This window comes from Pipistrellus hanaki (genome assembly GCF_964339955.1).
Source record: "Pipistrellus hanaki genome assembly, chromosome: 16".
Classification (NCBI taxonomy): Eukaryota; Metazoa; Chordata; class Mammalia; order Chiroptera; family Vespertilionidae; genus Pipistrellus; species Pipistrellus hanaki.
This window is the reverse complement of record NC_140518.1, coordinates 36,628,812-36,650,932: the sequence shown is the minus strand read 5'-3', so window position 1 is coordinate 36,650,932 and position 22,121 is coordinate 36,628,812. Positions and strand designations below refer to the sequence as shown.

Genomic DNA, 22,121 nt, shown 5'->3' with positions numbered 1-22,121 from the left:
TTATTATCTATCCATCCAAGTACAACATTATTTATTCATTATCTACTAAGCTCCAGACTCATCCTAGGAGACATAAGACACTTTGGTTTCATAAAGAACATTAGCAGGATTGCTCTAGATAGGGAGATTAGGAATGGCTTCTTTGAGGTGGTGCCTGGGAGATGACCCTTGAAGGATGAGGCAAGGCCAGCTGCATGAAAGACTCAAGGAACAACATTCCAGTCAAGGAAACCTGGCAGTTTTTCTGAGAGAAGGGTGAGAGGCCCAGCGACAGCCCCATGATTCTGTTCACTCATGATCTGAGCTGGGATTTGAATGTGAATGTATAAGTTGAATTTTGTGAGCCTGGATACTTAGTCTAACCCTTTTACACTTATTCATCTCTTTTTTTTTTTTAAATATATATATTTTTTATTGATTTTATACAGAGAGGAAGGGAGAGAGATAGAGAGTTAGAAACATCGATGAGAGAGAGTCATCGATCAGCTGCCTCTTGCACACCCCCTACCGGGGATATGCCCGCAACCAAGGTACATGCCCTTGACCAGAATCGAACCTGGGACCCTTCAGTCCCCAACCCGACGCTCTATCCACTGAGCAAAACCGGTCCCGGCTTATTCATCTCTTTTAAACAGGTTGCTGCCATCTGCAAATCCTAGGCTGGGGGCTCATGTCCCACAACATTTGTGTGTTGCGCTAAGAAATTTCAACAAAAAGGTAGACTCCAGTACAGCCCAGTGAGGCTGTACTGAGAGATGGGGCTTGTAGGGAAATAATTAATGTTATGTGAGGTCATAAGGCTGCAGCCCTGGTCCACCAGGATTAGTGCCCTTATCAAAAGAGACGGCAGAGAGCCCTCCCCATCCTGTGAGGACACAGCAAGAAGGCAGCCATAGAGAAGGCAGCCATCTGCAAGCCGGAAGACAGTCCTCACCAGAAACCAAATCAGCCGGCCCCATGATCTTGGATTTCTAGCCTCTGAGACTGGGAGAAAATAAGTTCCTATGATCTAAGGCAGTGGTCGGCAAACTCATGAGTCCACAGAGCCAAATATCAACAGTACAACGATTGAAATTTCTTTTGAGAGTCAAATTTTTTAAACTTAAACTTCTTCTAATGCCACTTCTTCAAAATAGACTCGCCCAGGCCGTGGTATTTTGTGGAAGAGTCACACTCAAGGGGCCAAAGAGCCGCATGTGGCTCGCGAGCCGCAGTTTGCCGACCACGGGTCTAAGGGACTTTGCCTATAGTATATTGTTATGGGCAGCCTGAGCCAACTCAAACACCTGGATACATTTGTTACCCTCCCCTGAATGGGACTGTTATCAGCAAAATATACTTACAGGCATCGTGTTGAGAAGGCAAACCCCTGGGTGGCAGAGGGGGCAGCTGACCTGGTGATTGATCGATAACATTCCTGGGGAGAAAGAAAGAGGGGTTGGTGTTTGGTTTTAACCCATGCCTGCTGTCCGTGGACTGAAATGTCCAGGTAAGTGGACAGGGTTGAGCATTCAAGTCTCGGTCCCTGAAACCTGGAAGTATTACCTGCCCTTTCTGGATCTTACACCCCATTTGTAGCCGGCACCCTAAAGAAACCACTTCCCGTAGCCCTGCAAGCAGCTGGGTTTGAGGGAAGGGCGTTGAAGTACTGTAACTTAGAGCATGGAGTGCCCCGTCCTGGGCTCCCCTGAGCTGGCGAAGAGCGGGGGTAAGCACCAGCTCTGTTTTGATTCGCAACATGGATGTACTCCTAAAGCTAATGGGACATGCATCATGTGACAGCAACGCCACTACTGGATATACACCCTACTGAAATGCTTGCATGTCCTCATCTGAATGTTCATAACAGCTAATGTTCATAACTAATCATAACGTCCCAAACTGGACACTCCCCAAATGCCCATCAGAGGTAGAATGGATCTATGCACAGGGGTACCCTCTCATAGTGGAATGCTCTATAGCAGTGCGAATGAGCAATCTGTAACCACACACAGTGAGTCTCACAAAATGCTGAGCAAATGAAGCCAAACACCAAATAACACACACTGTGCAACGCCATTTATAGAAAGCCTACAAACAAGAAAGAACTAACCTATCCTATTTCAGATAGTGGTTACCCTGGCGGCAGAATGGCTAAAAGGGAATATAAGATGTTGAGGTGCCGGCAACTTTTTAAAAAAAAAATCCAGGTGCCAGCTACCTGGGTCTGTTCGGTTTTTGGAACTGTATTGAGTTGTACTCTGACTGTGTGCCATTTCCTGTATTCGTATTGCGCTAAGAAGTTTCAACAAAAAGGTAGACTCCAACCTAGACCCCGTTCCTCTCTCTGTACTCTGATTGTCAAGGTGGTCCTAGATTCTTCTGAGGAAGTTTTGGTCTCCTCTGAGGTTAGGCTGCCGATGGAGTGGGGGAAGGGACACATGGCAAGAGCTCCCTCAGTGGCCTTTTCTGCACCCCTCATGGCTCTTCCTAGGAGAGGAGGGGATGTGCCTGACTCCTAAATGTGGGGAAAGCCCAGCTGCTCCCACATTCTCCCCTGGAGCAGGCCTGAATGCAGAAAGCACGTATTCTGCTCTGGTCTTGGCCATTCAGAGAAAAGGTGGCCCTGGGGGTGGGGGGGGTGGGGGTGTGTGTGGAGAGGGGACCTGAGGTGCTGCCCAGCTGCCTGTGCGCTGAGCAGGGTCTCCTCGTTTTGAATGAGAAAAGGCACTTATACACGGAGAAGCGCCCCAGTCTGCCATGCCGGTTTTGTCCTCAGTAAAGGCAACATGTTGGCTACCTAACTGCATGACACGGTGGTCTTACTCCTCACGGATCAGAACCGGTGGGGGAAGAGGCCTGCTATTGTCTGGACCCCTTGAGCCCCAGCAAAATTCCTTTCAGTAGAGCCTAGATTTCGTTTCAGACGGTGTGTACATTCCAAAGGAAGGACTGGCCCTGGACCAGCTCCTGGGAGATAACCTCTAAGCTCCCGCGATAGTCTGCTTGATAAGAGTGGCTTTGTGTACTTGCAGCCTTGGGCCAGCCAGATAGTCTATGCTAATGGGGGACTCCCGCCTGCTAGTGTTTGTCAAGGGCCTCGGGTCACGCTGTATCAGTTTGGCTTTAGAAGGGGCCGAAGGCTGAGGAGATAAAGTAGTAATGGGGCGCTCCATGCCTATGTGACTGATGCCCAATAAAACCCAGAAATCCAGGCTCAGGGGAGCTTCCCTGGTGGCCCGGCTTCGCACAGGCTGCCACAGTGCATTGCTGGGAGGCTGCAGCACTGCCCATGGGATTTCACCGGGAGGGGAACTGGCGGCTGGTGCCTGGCCTCCCCTGGACTCCACTCTATGTGCCCTTTTCCTTTTACTGTTTTTTTGTTTTGTTGTTGTTGTTGTTGTTGTTGTTGTTGTTGTTGAGGGGGGTGGACTTTTTGGCCCTCACCTGAGGATATGTTTTTTTTTTAATTTTAATTTTTTATTTTTAGAGAGAGAAGAAAGGAGAGGGAGAGAGAGAGAGAAACAACAATGTGAAAGAAACATCCATCAGTTACCTTCCGTATGCATCAGACTGGGGATTGAACCCACAGCCTCGGTATGTGTCTTGACCGGGAATCAAACCCATAAACTTTTGGTGTAGAGGCAATGCTCTAACCCAGTGGTCGGCAAACTCATTAGTCAACAGAGCCAAATGTCAACAGTACGACTGAAATTTCTTTTGAGAGCCAAATTTTTTAAACTTAAACTTCTTCTAATGCCACTTCTTCAAAGTAGACTCACCCAGGCCGTGGTATTCTGTGGAAGAACCACACTCAAGGGGCCAAAGAGCTGCATATTTCCTCGCAAACCCCAGCTTGCCGACCACGGCTCTAACCAACTGAGCCACGGCCAGGGCCAGGGCTTCCTTTGCTGGTTTGACTCTGTGTCCTCTCGCTGTCATAGCCCATACCGTAGCAATAACACCTTTTCTGGGTCCTGTAAGTCCTCCTAGAGAATCCTCCAGCCTAAGGGTGATCTGGGGGACCCCACCATAGATAGCAATTTTAAAGCTCCAAAGATATTACAAAATACAAAAGTGAAGTTGGTTTTTGTTCAGCGCAATAGCTTTTAGAGGATCATATTTGTAATCCACTTAAAAAAGAAGGGCAGAACTCACCCTGAATGGGGGACCCAGTGCCCAGAACCTGACCTATGACCTCTAACAAAGTAGATTACAGCCCTAGCTGATTTGGCTCAATGAATAGAGCATCAGCCTGGAGACTGAAAGGTCCTGGGTTCAATTCCAGTCAAGGGCACATGCAGGGGTTGCAGGCTCGATCCCCAGAAGGGGTGCATGTGGGAGGTATGTTTCTCTCTCATCATTGATGTTTCTCTCTCATCATTGATGTTTCTCTCTCATCATTGATGTTTCCATCTCTCTCTCTCTCTCTCTCTCTCTCTCTCTCTCTCTCTCTCTCTCTCTCTCCCCTTCCCTCCCTCCCTCCCTCTCTGAAATCAATGTATATAAAAGAAAATAGATGACATGAGGGAGGAGTTGGGGAGCAGAGAGAGACAGATGGTGCCCTGCACCCCCAAAGCCCTGAGACATCTCCCCTTAAAGTGGGGAGACTCGACAGACATGACATTTCTCTGGCTGCAGAGGAAAAGCAGACGTCAGCCCTCGCACAGCAGCGTAGGCCCCGAGTGGAAGTGAGCAGGCGGCTCTCAGACGTGAAAAGCAGAAGCATCCCCCCACTTACTCATACGTCATTTCTTCATCGTCATGCCTTTGATTCAAGGGTCTAGCAATGTTCAGTTTCCCTCCTAAGGAAAAACAAAACAAAACAAAACAAAACAAAAACAACATCATTCACTTAAGAAGAATTAGCAAAAGTTGTGATTTTAGAGTTTAAAAATCCTCAGAAGCCAGGCTGGTTCGGGGCATTTGGAAGAACCACCAAGAAGAAACAGATTTAGGGACACAGAGCCCCAAATCGGTAGAGCTGGACTGTGACCCGGGCTGGCTGAGCTAATGCGATGAGGGCGCGAGCACGTGGGCTGTGTTTATTTACTCGTTGCCTGGCACTGCGCCTGGCACACAGTCGGCATTCAGAAATACAGGTCAAATGAGTAAGTGAAAGTGCAGTTGGGAGGAAATGACACAAAGAATGGGAAAAGCAGTCTGCCATTGGTGACACGCTGGGCATCTCAGTTATTGATTGCAGACTGCTTGTGAATAAAAGTGGGATGAGATAAGAGAAGAGGTAAAAGTTTTTGTTCAGGCATATACTTTGGTCTGTACCTGAGAATGAGACATTTTAAGAAGGCAAATGAGTAGAGGAATACATATTTTGCATTAATAAGACTAATTACTTAAGAAAATAAAATAAAATAACTAATTACCATGAAGGGGTAGAGAGAAAAGAATATTAAATAGGGAGCTCCGTGGGCCTGAGTTCTGCTCCCAACGCTACCACCAACCCCTCTGAGGCGTCAACCAAGGCTTCACCTCCTGCGGAATCTTAATATCCTCATCTCTAAAAGGAGGTTCAGAGGCCCTGCCGGTGTGGCTCTGCGGCTGAGCATAGACCTGTGAACCAGGAGGTCATGGTTCGATTCCCAATCAGGGCATATGCCCAGGTTGTGGGCTCGATCCCTAGTGCAGGAGGCAGCTGATCAATGATTAACTCTCGTCATTGATGTTTCTATCTCTCTCTCCCTCTCCCTTCCTCTCTCTGATTAATAATAAAAAAGGAAATACATAGAAAGAGATTAAAAGACTGACAACCAGATTTCACTTCTTGTGTGGCCCTCACATTCAGGCACTGGGGTAAGCAGAATTCTGAGGCCTGGCACCTCTGGCCAAGGTGGGTAACACCAGAATTCAGAGTATGATCTTAGAGGAGGCAATCATGGGAGACAAACCAGTTGATCATAAATCGAGTCTATATTTCTTGCCTCAAGACCGTTTTTTAAAAAACCACGCGTTGCGAGATGGTCGATGTATGGAAAACTATACACACTGAAGATGTACAGCGCGATGGGTTTGGAATCGAGGCGGTTTTGACTCTATACAGACCGGTGCTCTGCTTCCTGTCTCAGAGACGAGGTGCTGTGCTCAGCAGCTCAGTGAAGAGAGAAAGCCCTGGAGCACGGTGAGGCTCCAAACAGGTCCGCCCTCACCCAAGCCCTTCGGGCTGGAAGGGTCCTTGGCCTTTAGTTAACCTCCCTCCCTTCACTATGCAGATGGGGAAACTGAGGCCAAAGGAGACACGTTAGTGGCAGGGCTTAAGCTGTAACCCAGAATGCACCACGCTTCATCCAAAGTTCAGCCCATACAGGCCTGGAACTAATCTTGCTCTTAAAGGAGCCCGAATGCACTTCTGAGCACCCCTCCACCTGCCCAGGTGAGTCGGCCGTTACCTTGTCTGAGCAGCCGCCTGCAGACACAGAACATGATGAGGCCCAGGACCACAGAGACGACGATGATGGCCACCGCTAAGATGATCCAGAAATTGTCCCTCCACCAATCCATGGCCGTGGGTTCCTGAGGAGACTGGAGATGGAGGAATGAGGCATGAGTGGAAGGCATGCTGGGGCGGTGGGGGCAGTTACCGGCCACGTTGGTGAGGACACATCTGCTTAGGGATCAGGCGGGCACCGGCTCACAGTCAAGCCCTGCCGATTAGCAGCTGGGGACCGCAGGCAAGTCATGTGACCTGTGAGCCTCGGTGGCCTGGTCCGCAATGTGGGAGGGATGCGGCCTGTGACTTCCCAGGGGGTTTGGGAGGGTTAGAATAAGATTAGGACTGACTTGGCACTCTAGAAATGAAAGATGCAATCACTGATTTTTTATTTTTTTTTAATATATCATCAAACATGCAATAGGAGGGGGAAATGCCATGTAAAGAAATAACGGACAGCAGTTTTAAAATTTTTTTATTTTGCCAAAACTGGTTTGGCTCAATGGATAAAGCATCTATCTGCGGACTGAAGGGTCCCAGGTTCGATTCCAGTCAAGGGCATGTGCATTGGTTGTAGGCACATCCCCAGTGGGGGGTGTTCAGGAGGCGGCTGGTCGATGTTTCTCTCTCATCGATGTTTTTAGCTCTCTATCCCTCTCCCTTCCTCTCTGTAAAAAAAAAAAAAAAATCAATAAAATATATTTTTTAAAAATAAAAATAAAAATTTTTATTTTGTTGTCTACAGTATTATAGATGTCTCCCACGCAGGTTTCTTTTTCCTATTTTTTTTAAAAAAATTTGTGTCCTTTTTTTTTTTTTTAATCTTTACTGTTTTAAGTATTACGTGTGTCCCCCTTTGCCCCCATTAACTCCCTCCAGGCCCCCTGCCCAAGGCCTTCAGCACCATATGCCCGTGTCCATGGGTTATATATACACACATACAAGGTCTTTGGTTGATTACCTCTCCCCTCTTACCTCCCCCACCATGCAGCTGTTTTTATATCAAACAGGTAATATGGGCTTAATTCACAACATGGAGAGAGAATCTTGGGAGTTTTTCTTTAAACGGGTAGGGTTGCGGCCGGAGGGGGGGGGGGGGGAGTTCTCCAATGGAAAGTGACCAGTGCCTCTGTGGGACCATTCTGTCTAATATCCACTCTGAAATGGTTGTACTCTTCTGTTCCCAAACAGAAGGTTTGTAATAAAATCTTCCGTTGAATTGCACAACCGGGGCTTGTATGAACAGGACCTGGAGAAAAATGACATGTGTGCAGCGGGTTTCCAAGCCAGGGGTGGCACAGGGGCAAGCAGAGGGAATGGTGGCTGTGGGCCCCAAGGGACAGTGGGAGCAGGCTGCAGGACGGATGTGGGAGTGGCCTTCAGGAATTCAGGGAGACCCTGGGGAGGGGCTGGGCTCCCTCTCCCATGGAATGGGCACCCCGACAGTTCATTTGGATATTAAGCTAGAAATGATCCCCGAGGCCTGGGAGAGATCCTGGAATATCCTGGTTATGTGAGAATCAGCTTCCTTGTCACCATCTAGCCAATGGAAGCTCACCAGGGGGGCTGTGTAGCACTATTTCTGATTCATTCATTTTAGAGAGAAAGGGAGAGAGAGAGAGAGAGAGAGAGAGAGAGAGAGAGAGAGAGAGAGAGAGAGAGAGAAGCATCAACAATGAGAGAGGAGCCAAAAACGGTTTGGCTCAATGGATAGAGAGTCGGCTTGGGGACTGAAAGGTCCCGGGTTCAATTCCGGTCAAGGGCATGTACCTTGGTTGCGGGCGTATCTTCATTAGGGGGTGTGCAAGAGGCAGCTGATCCATGACTCTCTCTCATTGATGTTTCTAAGTCTCTATCTCTCTCCCTTCCTCTCTGTACAAAATCAATAAACTATTAAAAAAAACAACACACAAACAAAAAAACAAACAAACAAAAAAAACAATGAGAGAGGATCATTAATCAGCTACTTCCTGCACATCCCCTCCTGGGGATTGAGCCCACAACCCGGGCATGTGCCCTTGACCGGAATCGAACCCGGGACCCTTCAGTCCACAGGCCAACGCTCTATCCACTGAGCCAAACCAGCTAGGGCCTGATTCATGCTTTGGAGTAATATTAACAATGTCAGCAGGGACCCAGGCGGGGGGCAGAGGAAGCCATTCTCACCACGAGGACCTTCTGACTCGGCTGCTATTTAAAAATGGGCGTTACTGGCACAGTGTGGTCATCTATGAAGTTGTTACACTACAATTTAGATTTTCAGTTCCAAATTTTGTTTTGTTTCCTTAGTGGAGGTTTGGCTTAATCAGATATAGTGCTCTTTGCCTATTAATAAACTTATGTGTGGCAAAACCGGCCATGCATAACCAGCACTGTGCTATACTCATCATTCTGTGGCTTCCTTTTTTTGCTCAACATTGTTTTTGTCATTTGTCCACGTTGGTAAAGGTGCTGGGGATTTACTCTTAGGACAGCAAAGGGGCAACGACCAGAGAGCAGGGATAGCTCGTCCGCCAGGCAGGCACCAGACCACCCTTCAGGACACACAAAGTAACAGAGGAAGAAGAGCAAAGGGGGAAAGAAGCCATGGAGACTAGGAACTTGACGTTGAGTGGAGCTGTGAACGTGGGTTTTTCAGGGCTCAATGAGGCCAGAGGGCACTGGACATAAGAAGCTACCATGTGCCTGGCCAGTGAAGCTCAGTTGGTTGAGTGTTGTCTCATGAACCAAGAGGTTGCCAGGGCTCAATGCCCAGTCAAAGCACATGCCCAGGTGCTGCAGGAGGCAGCTGATCCATGTTTCTCTCTCATTGATGTTTCTCTCTATTTCTCTCTCTCTCTCTCTCAAATCAATATTTTTTTTATTTTTTTTATTTTTTTTTAAGAAGAAGATGCTGCCACGTATCAGAGCACGGCCTCTTTGTTCAACAAATCTAAATTAGAATCTCACTTTAAAAAAAAGAAGTCTTTTATTTCTTACTTGAAAAAAAATTTATTATCACTATTTTTTGGAATCTTACCTTCTTAACTCTGGGGGAACCTGATAGACAGATAGGCAAGTGGATAGACAGATAAATAGGATTTCTTCTCTCCCTTTTTTCCTTCTCTTTTCACAAATTCAAATGCGAGTCTCTTTGTCTAATTTTCCTCTCCTATTTTGTTCTCTTTGTCTCTTTGTCTTACTTTTGAGGATTTCTCCACAAAGCAGCACGAACATCTCTCTAGAGCACCAGAAGTAAATGCCGGGACACAGGAGTTCAAAGCCTGTGCATCTGAGGAGCCTGACCGGGCGGCAGGAGGAAAGTGGGAAGACAGGGGGCTGTGACTCTAAAAAACCGTCTGGGTTACGTGATGTTTCAAAGCATTGAGTTTGATAAAACGGAAAAACGAGCCAAACAACCACACAGTGCAACTTCCATGAAAAGCCACAGCTCAGATTTTAAGTTCAAAGAAATCACGTCAGAAAGTGAAACTACAGACCGCTTCGCAGTTTTGTTCTGACAGAGCATGTGGATTTGATTTTTCCATCAGATGCTTCGAGTGTGTTCAGGGCACCCAGCCGTCCACACTGCTTTCCCACCTCTCCCCTCACCCCAGCCTCGCCTCCGCTCTCCTTTCCACCGCACGAGAGCTGACACGGAGGCGACGCGGCTGCCCAAGGTCCCCCGGGCGGGGAGGAGGGCAGATGCTTTCTGTGCTACAGAGCCTTCCTCTGTTGACCTTAGTCAGGATGCTCCCAAGGGATCGACGAAAAGCCAAACGGGATTCAGGGTATTTTACTGTGAGAGGAGCATCCCCGTGGTGCTGATATGTGGTGTGAGGAGCCAAGGGATTCCCGGGAATGACGGAGGCCCACATTGAGAATAAGCCCCCCAAGTTCTTAGAATCTGGATTCTCAGACCAGAGAAACAGTCACCTTCCCCGTGGACCCCTGGGAGGTGTCCGTCAGCAGAACTTGTCTTTCTGGAGAGAGTGCAGCCGAGGAGGGTGTGTGTGTGTGTGTGTGTGTGTGTGTGTGTGTGTGTAGCACATCCCATTCCCAGTAGGGTGTCCTCTGGGCGACCAGCGTAGTGTCATGGCCAGGGTGCCACCAGAGCGGTGAGAGGAGTTCTGGGAGCGATGGCAGGAGTCCTGCCAGGGGCAGCGTGCGATAGCTGTGCGATTGGGTCAGGCCCTGGAAGGTGTGCGAGCCGAATCCCAGCCGTGACGGCGGGCCTGGAGGAGATGAGACGGTGGAGCCACCGCAGCGTGGGGCAAAGGCGTGCTTGTATGAGAGGATGCTGGCAGTCAGCTCAGCGATGCCGCTGGGTCTCTCTAGGGCCCGCAAGGAACCTCTCAAGGGCCAGGGGCTCAAGGGCCAGGGTCTTCACTCAACACCACAAACCAGCTCAGCAGGAACAGCCCACTGACGGGAGATTTCCTGAGAGAACTGCTGGCCCCCCGTCTTTCCTCCTCTATCCGACCCCAGAGGAGAGAGTGCAGGGGAGGGGTGCAGAGGGAGCCGGGGCAGCCTCACCCCCCTCTTGACTCTCTTCACTGGGGCCAAGGGGAGAGCTTTGAGTCAAGGACTGAAGTTTTAGAAAAAGCACAACTAAATGTTTAAAATAGAATGAGTAATCAAAAGTAACTTAAGTGTTTAGCGTTGAACTGAGATGTCACTGAGGGAGGCTGCTCCTCACTGGAACAAGGCGGGAGCCCGGCAGCAGCATTTAGGACCAAGTCCTTTCTGAGGGCCATTCTAACAAATCACCACAAACATAGCACAGTGCCTTAGAACACACAAATGTGGCCCAGCCAGTGTGGCTCAGGGGTTGAGCGTTGGCCTATGAACCAGGAGGTCACAGTTTGATTCCCTGTCAGGGCACATGCCCGGGTTGCAGGTTCAATCCCCAGTAGGAGGCGTGCAGGAGGCAGCTGATCAATGAGTCTCTCTCATCATTGATTTCTATCCCTTCTTCTCTGAAATCAATAAAAAAAAATATTAAAAAAAACAACAACACACACACACACACACACACACACACACACCAAAAACCAAATGCACAAATGTAGTCCTGGCCTATATGACTGTTTGGATACCATCCCATGCAGTAGAGCAGCCAATCAACTCTCTCTCTCCTCCCCTCTCCTCTCCTCTTCTCTCTCTCTTTCTCTCTCTCTCTCCATCTCTCTCTCTCTCTCTCTCTCTCTCTCTCTCTCTCTCTCTCTCTCTCTCTCTCTCTTTCTCTCTCTCTCCTTTCCCCTTCCTCTCTTTCTAAAAAGTTAATAAAAGCACATTCTTGGGTGAGAATTAAAATAATTAAACAAAAAAATATCTTTTAAACAAACAAAAAACACACGAATGTTCTGGAGGTCTAAAGTCCTGCATGAAGTCGCTGGGCTAACACTATAGTGAGGCAGGGGCTGTGTGCCCTGCTGGAGGATCTCCCGGAGAAGCTGTGCCTGGTCCTCTTCAGCTTCCAGAGACCGCTCATGTTCCTTGTCTCCCGGCTCCCTCCTCCCCCTTCAAGGCGAGCAGGGCTGCACTCCTCTGGCCCTGGAAGGTTCTCCAGGCAGGACTCAGAGACAATGCGGGCCCTGTGAGCCAGCATGGGGGCCCACCGCCCAGGACAGGGCAGAAGAGGGTAAGAGTCGATGTGAGACCAGAGCTGGTCCAACTCCAAACCCTAGGGCATCAGGCTCCAGAGCTCAGGGTGAGGGAGGGGGTGGGGGTGGGGATGGGAGTGGGGATGGGGGTGGGGGTGAGAGGCCGAGTCCACACGTACAGGTGGAGGGGTCCCAGTGATAGGGAGGAAGTCGGGGAGCTGCAGGGCCTCTTGGAGGACCCCATGGGTGGAAGAAGGAGGACTGAGGGGAAATATGGGAGCACATTGTATTATTAGTTATCAGGCCACTTGAGTGTGGCAGGCCCTGGGTCAAGAACCGGAAGAACAGCCTAAGTTCCCAACCCTGCCTGAACCCTGGAATCACTGCGGGGGAGCTGGAAAAGCTGCTCCTGGCTGCAGTGCATCAGATACTATGATTAAATTAATCTGGGCTGGGGCCTGGCCATCGAGGGGTGTGTGTGTGTGTGTGTGTGTGTATGTGTGTGTGTGTGTGTGTGTGTGTGAGAGAGAGAGAGAAAGAGAGAGAGAGAGAATCCTCACCTGAGGATATTTTCCATTGATTTTTTAGAGAGTGAAAGGAAGTGGGAGAGAGAGAGAAAAAAAATGATGTGAGAGAAACACATCCATTAGTTGCCTCTGGAGCACACCTCGACAAGCCTGCAACCGAGGTACAAGTGTCCTTGACTAGAATCGAACCTAGGTCTGTTCAGTCCTCGGGCCAATGCTCTATCCACTGAGCCAAACCAGCTAGAGCAAGGTTTTTTTTGTTTGTTTGTTTGCCTAAAGTTCTCAATTGATCTCATAAGAGGCCAAGGTTGATCACTTAATCTTTTTTTTTTTTTTTAAATATTTTATTGATTTTTCTTACAGAGAGGAAGGGAGAGAGATAGAGAGCTAGAAACGTTGATGAGAGAGAAACATCAACCAGCCGCCTCTTGCACACCCCTACTGGGGATGTGCCCGCAACCAATGTATATGCCCTTGACCGGAATCGAACCTGGGACCCTTCAGTCCGCAGACCAACGCTCTATCCACTGAGCCAAACCGGTTTTAGCATGATCACTTAATCTTTATTAAAACCTTGTTATACAACCGAGAGGGGGATACGATTGCTCTCATTTGACAGATGAGGAGGTAGAACTCAGATTAAGCAATTTGCTAAAGACAACACAGCTAGTGACGGACTATTCTAAGAAGGCAGCTCAGCTCGGTCTGAGGCCAAAGTTCACGCTCTCTTTACACTGCCAACCTGATACCAGGCCGATAAAAGCTCCTTTTCATTACAGAACCGAAAGCCGAACCCCCATTCAAGAACTTCCAAAACTGGCAAGACCTCAGCTTTTAGCTGTGGCTTGTGACACATAATGAGAACCTCACTATGAAAATGCACTTTACAAAGGATCAAGCACCGCGTGCTAACTTACCACGAGTTCTATACTCTGCACACGGTTCATTTCATCCTCACAAAGACTCTCTAAGGCAGGCCATAATTATGATCCCATTTTACAGATAAGAAAATAGAGGCTCACAAGAGCTCAATGACTCACCCAAGGTTGCAGAGCTCTCAAGTAGAAAAATCAAAAGCCAAACCCAGGTCTTTCTGACTCGAGGGCCCTAGCTGGTGACCATTAAGCAAGGGCCTTGGGAGAAGTATAAAATGCAGACACCAGAGTCTTAAAAAAATAAAAAAATAAAAAAATAGCCGAAACCGTTTTGGCTCAGTGGATAGAGCATTGGCCTGCGGACTGAAAGGTCCCAGGTTCGATTCCGGTCAAGGGCATGTACATGGCACATCCCTGGTAGGGAGTGTGCAAGAGGCAGCTGATAGATGATTCTCTCTCATCGATATTTCTAACTCTCTATCCCTCTCTCTTCCTCTTTATAAGAAATCAATAAAATGTATTTTTTTTAAAAGAGTCATTAAAAAATATTAATAATAATAAAAAAAAACAAGCTGGACGCTTGTATCCATTACAGTCAGAAGCAGCGCAGCAGCTGGGTGGAGTGAAAGGCATTAATAAAGACTCCTGGAACCCAGCTATGTTTCCTGTCTGCCTGGGATTTCATCATTATCAAGTCCCTTCTCTCCGGAGACAAGTGCCGCGCTCCCTTCTCTTCCTCTTCCCCTCATTTGCCTGGGCGTGCGGGACGGAGGAAGAGAAACTGGTTTTTACTCGGGTGTGCACGACTTCGGTGGATCCCTGGGCTCCTTCCCTGGGGCACTGGCAGGAGCAGGGGCATCCTAGAATCCTAGTCAAAGTCTTTAATAGACGTAAGGAGTCCGATGTGGGAATGAAGAGCGTCCTTCTCCCTGCTTCCCCCCCACTTCACAGATGCTCCCGGTCCTGTCTCCCTGTCTCCTCGGTCCCCCTGCCCTCAGGACTGCTGGATCCCCCTCACTCTGAGATCTCCATGAGTGCTGACAGCTTCAAGGCGGCTCCGAGGGATGAAAGCTCAGATGGCAAGGGAAGCCTGAATTTCAAGAAGGGCAGAAGTGGAGGCTGAGAGGAGGTTGTTTGTTTAAGAAATGAGAGACTTTGGTGTGTTATAAAGGGGGAAGGCACCAGGAGAGAGAACAGGAACGGAATGCAGGGATGGAAGAGAGAAGGGGCCTCTGCAGGCCAGGTGGAAGAAGGAGACTTTAGCCGAAACCGGTTTGGCTCAGTGGGTAGAGTGTCAGTTTGTGGACTGAAAGGTCCCAGGTTCGATTCCAGTCAAGGGCATGTACTGTGGTTGCGGGCACATCCCCGGTAGGGGGTGTGAAAGAGGCAGCTGGTCGATGTGTCTCTCTCATCGATGTTTCTAGCTCTCTATCCCTCTCACTTTCTCTCTGTAAAAAATCAATAAAAAATATATTAAATTAAAAAAAAAAAAAGGAGACTTTACAAGGGAGCAAAGGTGGGGAGAGGGTGTGCGGGTGGACGGAACCAACCCGAGGCACGGGGGCAGGAGCTGGCAGATGGCACCCAAACCTCCCATTCTGTCTGCGTAGGAGGCAGAGTCCATGGGCAGGGTGCTGGGTGAGGAGTGGGAGGCAGTCACACACACACACACCCTCCTCCAGGATGTTGTGATCAATACACAAAAGACATTCTTTCTTCCCACGGAGCCCACATCCTCATCCCGTCACAGCTGTGACTCCCAGAGCCTCGGACCTGACACGCAGTGGGCGCTCCCTGTGCGTCTGTGACTATAGAAATGAAGGATGCCCGGACTCTCCTCTGTTACTGGTGAACCACGCCTGTGGCCGTGCAGGGTAGTAGGCAGTGTGGACCCCGGGTCTGAAGTCCAGGTGCTGTGCATTCGAATCCCAAAGCCACCTCCCCGGGGACACAGGGCCTCGGGCCGGCCCCCTGCCCTCTGTCTGCCATCCGCTGCTGGCATCGAACAGCTGGCGGGGAAGCGCAGGCAGTGCAAGCTTCCGAGGGTCAAGGTCCAGCTTCTCTCTCGCTTCTCTTCATTCCTCAGGAATCGAAGGCACCCCTGGCAGCGAGCCTGCCGCAATGCTGAGTGATGTCAGGGTAGGCGAGCCGCTCAAAGCAAAAGCCATCAGCCCCCAAGTCTCACTTCCCCAAAAGGCACTTCGGGGGAGTCAGTGACAGAAGCTATACTCACTGGCCGCCCCCGGAATTCCAGAGGCTGTGGGTTTCTTTAGAACTTGCTTTTTTTGTTTGTTTGCTTTTTTAATATATTTTTATTGATTTCAGAGAGGGAGAGGTAGGGAGGGAAGGAGAGAGAAAAAGAGAGGGGGGGGGAGAGAGAGAGAGAGAGAGAGAGATTAATGATGAGAGAGAATCACTGATCGGCTGCCTCCTGCATACTCTCCACTGGGGGTCAAGCCTGCAGTCCAGGCATATGCCCTTGACCGGAATGGAACCTGGGACCCTTCAGTCTCCAGGCCAATACTCTATCCACTGAGCCAAATCCGCTGAGGCATGCCTTCTCTCTCTCTCTCTCTCTCTCTCTCTCTCTCGCTCTCTCTCTCTCTCTCTCTCTCTCTCTCTCCCCTCAGAGCAAGAAATACAACTTGCCATGTGACAGTGACAGCTACCCGCCTATTCACATAAATGAAACAAATTTTATAAAATGTCTTCACGACATGTGATGCACGCCAACCTTTTCTCACCTATTCCAGCCGATTTAATGGGAAAAAAAAGTACTGAGTGTACGCCCCCAAATGTATTGCACAACCCACCAAAGGTCATGTCTTGTATGTGGAAAACGTGAGTTTTTCTCAAGAAAAAGAAATTATCTGAAACAGTCATGGGTCCCAAAAAGTGTGTGTAGGATGGGTGTGTAGGGAAAGGAGAGTTTTAGAAAGTTGAGTTGGAGGAGGTCTCGGACAAATGCCCATAGGAGGCTTGCCCACAGCTCAGCAGGAAGCTGGGGGGCCCTGAACCCCCACCCAGCACCGGGCTGCCCAGGACTGCCTGGCCTTGGCCACAGCCTCCCTCGCCTGCCTTGTCCGAGACAGAGCCTCCGCCGGAGGCCCTCAGGTAGAGCGCTTGCTGAGTGAGGTAGCAAGTCTTAAAGGGAGCTGGTCCCTGCTTGCAAACTGGCGGCTGTTTCAGTGTCTCTGAGACGTCGCTGGGATGTGCTGGCCCTTAGCAGAGCCTTCCCGAGTGAGACTGTCCAGCCTCCTGGCACGTTTGTCCCGGGGCTTCTCCACCCCAGGAGGCCCTCCTCCGTCCTGTCTCCTGCCGTTACTTTTCTTGTCTGCTGGGCTCTGAGACTGTGGAGGAGAACTCAAAACGTGTGGCTCAGGGCGCCCTGGCAGTAATGCTGGCGTTACTGTGGGTGGAGGGCACCGGGATGCCAGGGCCCTGGTCACAGGCTGGTCTGTATTTCTGTTTCTAGAATGCATGTACATCAACACAAAACAATGAGAACTTTTCAAAATCGATACCCAGGGAAATAAGATTAGAAGACAAAACCGACCCATCTCCCGCAGTTGTGAGGTGGTGGAATTTGGGGTCATTGTTCCCCTATTTCTCCGCAGTTTCCCAGTTTTAGGGGGGGGGGGAGAGTAGGCGAGTGGGGGGAGTGGGAAGAAGAAGATCCTAAAGAAGATAGAAAGAAGCACCAGGCCTGTCTTCTCCAGGCTCAGCAGCCTCCATTTTCCATGCTCCCTCGGAGGGGCCGGGAAAGGGGGTGGCTTTCGGGACCAGTGATGCGGGAGCAGGTGGAAGTGGGAGCCACAGCGACAAGCCCCAGGCTCCTCCTCAGTGATTTCCCAGAGGGCAGGAGTGGGTGACAAAATGGGGATCTGACTCCAACCCAACACAATCCATCCCGGGTGCCAGAGACCCAGGGACAAGCAGACCTCGGCTGGTGGGGCTCCAGGGCTTCCATCCAACAGCTCCAAGGTGTAGCCCCAAGTTCGCACAGTCAACACCTCCATCCCCAACAGACCCACTAGGGGCTTCAGTTACCAAAACTGGCCATCGCGATCCAGAGTGAGAACAGCCCCTTTGCAGCACACACGTCTCCCTCCCAGTCATTGTCATTGTCATTGTCATTGCGGCCTGAGGCACAGGCTTCCTCATGGCCCAACACGCACGTGAGGAAGTGGAGGCCGGTGAGTCCGAGGTGGCCCAGCCAGCGACCCCAGTGGATCCCCAAGACCAGTGTTTCCCCCACCCCACCCAGCGGTCCTCCCGAGGCTCCAGCAACAGCCCCCCGCGCAAGCCCGACAGTCCCTCACACGGCCACGGCCCAGAGGCCTACCTGGGCTGCCGGCATGTCCAGGTGTGAGCGGCAGGGCGACAGTGGTGTCCTGAGTGCCGCGGCTCCGGCTCCGGCACAGCTGACAGGAGGTGCTCCTCGCCCACAGCCCTCCCAGCCCACAGCCCTCCCTGCCCAGAGCGGCGAGCAGCCCGAGTGCATTTCCCCTTTCTGCCCAGCCCACGGGAGAGGCCTGGCCCCCGCCACCAGGCCACCAGGCCTCCTTCCAGGGAATCCCAGGCTCTGTTCACCAACAACTTCCTACGTGAAACCCTCCCCTGCCGGAGCCTCAGTTTCCTCATTTGTAAAACGAAGGAGTTCCCTTGAGAACCGTTAAGTAGATCCAGGGACAGCGCCATGAAATCTCTGTTATTCTCTGCTCCCTCCCCACCCCACCCCCGCTGGGACCGGGCACCTCCTGGTTTACCTCCCAGTCACGGCACCCGGCACAGACCAGGAATAACAGAAAACGCCTGACAGTTAGGTGCCGACCGAAAGAAGACATCCACAGAGAGGAGGGATGACACATCCTCGTACTAAGAAGGCAGCCTCGTCCTAGCAAAACTGAGGTCCTATTTGCTAACCCCTATGCTGGGCAGTGTGAGGGCCAGAAGGAAGAATCAGACCTGGCACCTGCCTCTCAAGGGGAGGTGAAGTCATAACAGAATGTAGGTGAGGTTCAACGACCGTCTGTCTGTGCCAGGCCTCCTGCTCACAGGTCTGAGCTGAGCAAGCCATGGTTCTGGGTGGAGCACATGTTCTCCAGGACAGAGGGGACATGAGTCACGGCTACTGGGAGCCATGAACACTGGTGCTGTGGAGCACAGAGGCAGGAGGACTGAGAGGGTCCCAGTGGTAGCATTGGAACTGGGCCTTGAAGGATGTGTAGGAGCTCACCCAGTGGAGGAGAGAATGTGGATAAACCAAGCCAGAGTGCGTTGAGAGCCGCTGGTGGTTGTGTGCCAGCTGACCGGGAGTGCTGAGTGTTGGCAGAGGGAGACCTGAGAGCAAAGTTTCGCACCCCACACCGGGGCATGCGGACCTGCCCACTTCCTGTTGCCAATACTCTTTTCCTGGCTCCACCGGCCTCTTTCCACCACAAGAGGAAGGCAGGAAGTTAGGGTGGCCTTTCTGAGCAACTGAAAAGCAACCTGCAGATTTGGGCAGCTGGAGGGCCGGGGGAAGGGGAGTCAGGGAGGGAGAATAGATGGTGCCCTCTGGTGGCCATTTCTGGTGCTTTCCCAGGTAGGTAAAGACAAGATCACTGAACAGTGATCACAACAGCCTCCAGTACACTTGGGAATTTAGGATATGATAATGGTGGCATTTCAAAGCGGCATGAAAAATAGGGGTTACTGTCTAGCCACCTTGAAAACGATTAGCTAGATCCCAATCTCACTTCTCACAGGAAAACACATCCCAGGTATAGCTAAAAATGAACTTTAAAACATGAAATTATAGAAGTACAGAGAAAAAATATGGATAATACTAGAGGTTAGGACCTCAATATGTCTTTTTTGGAGGGGGTGGTGGGAGGGCAGTGGGCACTATTTAACCCATAATAACACCCAAATGGAAATGAATGTACCTTTGACTCAGCAGTTCCATCGTTAGAAACTTATCTTAAGGAGACACCTACACAAATGGCAAAGAAGTCCATGGTAGTCTTGTTTGTAAGAGGTAGAAATGAAAAGCAACTCAGTAGTCACTCGTATACTATGTTATTCTATACGGTACTATGAAACCACTGGACAGGGAGAGATAATTCTACATTGATTGCCACAGAAAAGTGATCACAACATATTACTGAGTGAATGAAGCAGGTCGTGAAGCAGTGAGTATAACGATGCTGAAAAGCTGTATACTTAAATCCATGTCAAGGAAGAGGTACATCCATATGTTAACAGTGGTTATCTTCAGTTGGTGGGATTTTAGAGATTTCAATGGTCTTGTCTTGATTGTCTGAGTATGTCCGGGGGGGTGTTTGTAAGTCACAAAGACAAGACGTTTTTAAAGAGCTCTGAGAGGGGGGGCGGAGGCCCAAACACTCAGGTGGGACTGGGAGTCGTCACCAAGCCCACCGTGGGTGCCCACCATGAGTGTCCACCATGGGTGCTCTGTTCGTCCCCAACCATAGCCTCGTAGGCACGGCAGCTCCTGTCCCTCCTATCCCAGCCCCGAGGACATGGAGGTGGGATCTCCTGGGCTCAGAAGTAAGGTCTGCCTGTACATTTTGGGTATGGGTAGGCAGAAGGAAGCCATCTTTTGTGTAAGAAAGGGGTCCAGCTGAAACCGGTTTGGCTCAATGGATAGAGCATCGATCTGCAGACTGAAAAGTTCCAGTTTCGATTCTGGTCAAGGGCATGTACATTGGTTGCAGGCACATCCCCGGTGGGGGATGTGCAGGAGGCAGCTGGTCGATATTTCTCTCTCATCGATGTTTCTAGCTCTCTATCCCTCTCTCTTCTTCTCTGTAAAAAAAATCAATAAAATATATTAAGAAAAAAGAAAAACAGCAGGAACCGGTTTGGCTCAATGGATAGAGCGTCGGCCTGGGGGACTGAAGGGACCCGGGTTCGATTCTGGTCAAGGGCATGTACCTTGGTTGCAGGCATATCCCCAGTAGAGGGTGTACAAGAGGCAGCTGATCGATGACTCTCTCATTGATGTTTCTAGCTCTCTATCTCTCTCCCTTCCTCTCTGTACAAAAATCAATAAAATATATTTAAAAATAAAAATAAAAAAACATATTTCTAAAAAAATAAAAAGAAAGGGGTCCACGTCTCCCCATTCCTGGAGATGAAGGTCCCCGGAGCGTTAATAATCCTTTCCTTACCTGCATGCTTTCACAGAAAGGTCTCTACCCCCAGAACTCATGAATCAATTATCTTATTTGGGCAAAGGTGACTTTGCAGATGTGGTTTAGGACTCTGAGAGGGGGAGGTTACCCTCAATGACACAGGTGGGCCCAAGGTAATCAGAAAGGTGCTCCCAAGAGGAGGCAGGAGGGTCGGCGTCCGCAGTAGGTGAAGCGGAGAAGCGAGAAGATGCAGTGGTAGAGGAAGGGGCCATGAGCCAAGGGATGCTGGCAGCCTCAGGAGCTGAAAAGGGCAAGGAGATAGATTCTCCCCTGGAGCCTCCACTGGGAGCCAGCCCTGCTGACCCATTTCAGACTTCGGATGTCCAGAACTGTAAGAGATTAAATCTGTGTTGCCTTAAACCACCGCGTTTGTGGTAATTCGCTACAGCAGCAACTGGAAACGAATGCTCCCCCAGCACCCCCAGGATCCTCCCAATACCTTCGCGTGTATGGCTAAGCCCGCCCAAGGAACACCTCTGTCGTTTGCTACCAAAACGATCTTTCCGAACAAGGGCAAGTACCACAGCCACAGGCCTGTCTTCCTACACTGTCAGCTCCTTCTTCCATCTTTCAGCCCCTCCACTCAGTTCCCTAGAGCCTTCCAGGTGGGGGGTCACAGTCATTGCTGTTTGTTTGAAAACCAAGAAGGTGGGGTGGGAGGAGGAAGGTTTATTTTTAAAAGACACTAAAAAAAGCTGTTTTGGAGAAACTGTACATTTCAGCTTTCCCCCACAAGACCCACCCAGAAAAGTATTCAAATTAGCAACTCTCTTTTTCTTTATTGTGGTGACATGTACATACCATAACGTTTTACCATGTTTTAAGTGTACAGCTCAAGTGGCATTAAGAACGTTCACATGATTGTACAACCGTCACCACTATCTGTCTGTAGAACTTTTTCATCTTCCCAAACTGGAACTCTGTACCCATTTAACACTGAAATTCTCATTCCCCTTGCTGCCCCCCCACCCCTCACCCACAGCTACTGGCACCAACTTTTTCTTTTCCTTTTTTCCAATTTTTTCTTGAAAAAGACTTAAAGCCTTTACAAAATATTCAAAAGCCAACTATTTAACCTCCTGGCAAGTGCATGGACCGGCTGGGCTCCTGAGCTATACTGAACTGTTCTAGAACAGAACAGTACACAAATCACCAAAGCAAGACGCCTCCTACTCACGAGGACCAAGACCCAGAGGTGAGGTCTTCACCAGGGGCCGGAAGGCAACTAAAGGGGAAGCAGGTCACCCCGGTTGTTCCCCTTGAACATGGATTCCGTCGCATCTCCATGCTGGAGAGCCGGGCTTCCTGGGGGCAGGGACTGCCCAGTTTCGTGTTCAAGCACAGTTTGGAAGGAAAGGTAAAATCATGAACTTCGTGCTGATATGAAAATGAGCACTCGTGAACGATTTCCCCCCTCTCGTTAATGAATGAAGGCACCGGCCCAATGTTATAACAGGTTTAAAAGGTGGACCAAAGGACAGACGTTTACAGATCGGGAATATTGAAAT

The 22,121-nt window shown here is 49.9% G+C and overlaps 1 protein-coding gene across 4 annotated transcripts in view; it reads right to left on the bottom strand.

Annotated features, from left to right (window-relative positions):
• The window catches only part of SCIMP (SLP adaptor and CSK interacting membrane protein), a 37,139-nt gene that overhangs the window by 1,605 nt on the left and 13,413 nt on the right, over positions 1-22,121 (bottom strand). For 2 of the 4 annotated variants that reach the window (XM_084863330.1, XM_084863332.1), the window contains 3 exons: positions 6,384-6,516; positions 4,721-4,784; positions 1,344-1,417 (listed from right to left, as the gene is read on the bottom strand). In XM_084863330.1, the coding sequence (XP_084719456.1) occupies positions 1,344-1,417; positions 4,721-4,784; positions 6,384-6,516 (271 nt within the window). Of the gene's footprint in view, positions 1-1,343; positions 1,418-4,720; positions 4,785-6,383; positions 6,517-17,756; positions 17,878-18,650; positions 18,672-22,121 lie in introns of those variants that run through there. The other 2 variants (XM_084863333.1, XM_084863331.1) reach the window with 2 other exon arrangements.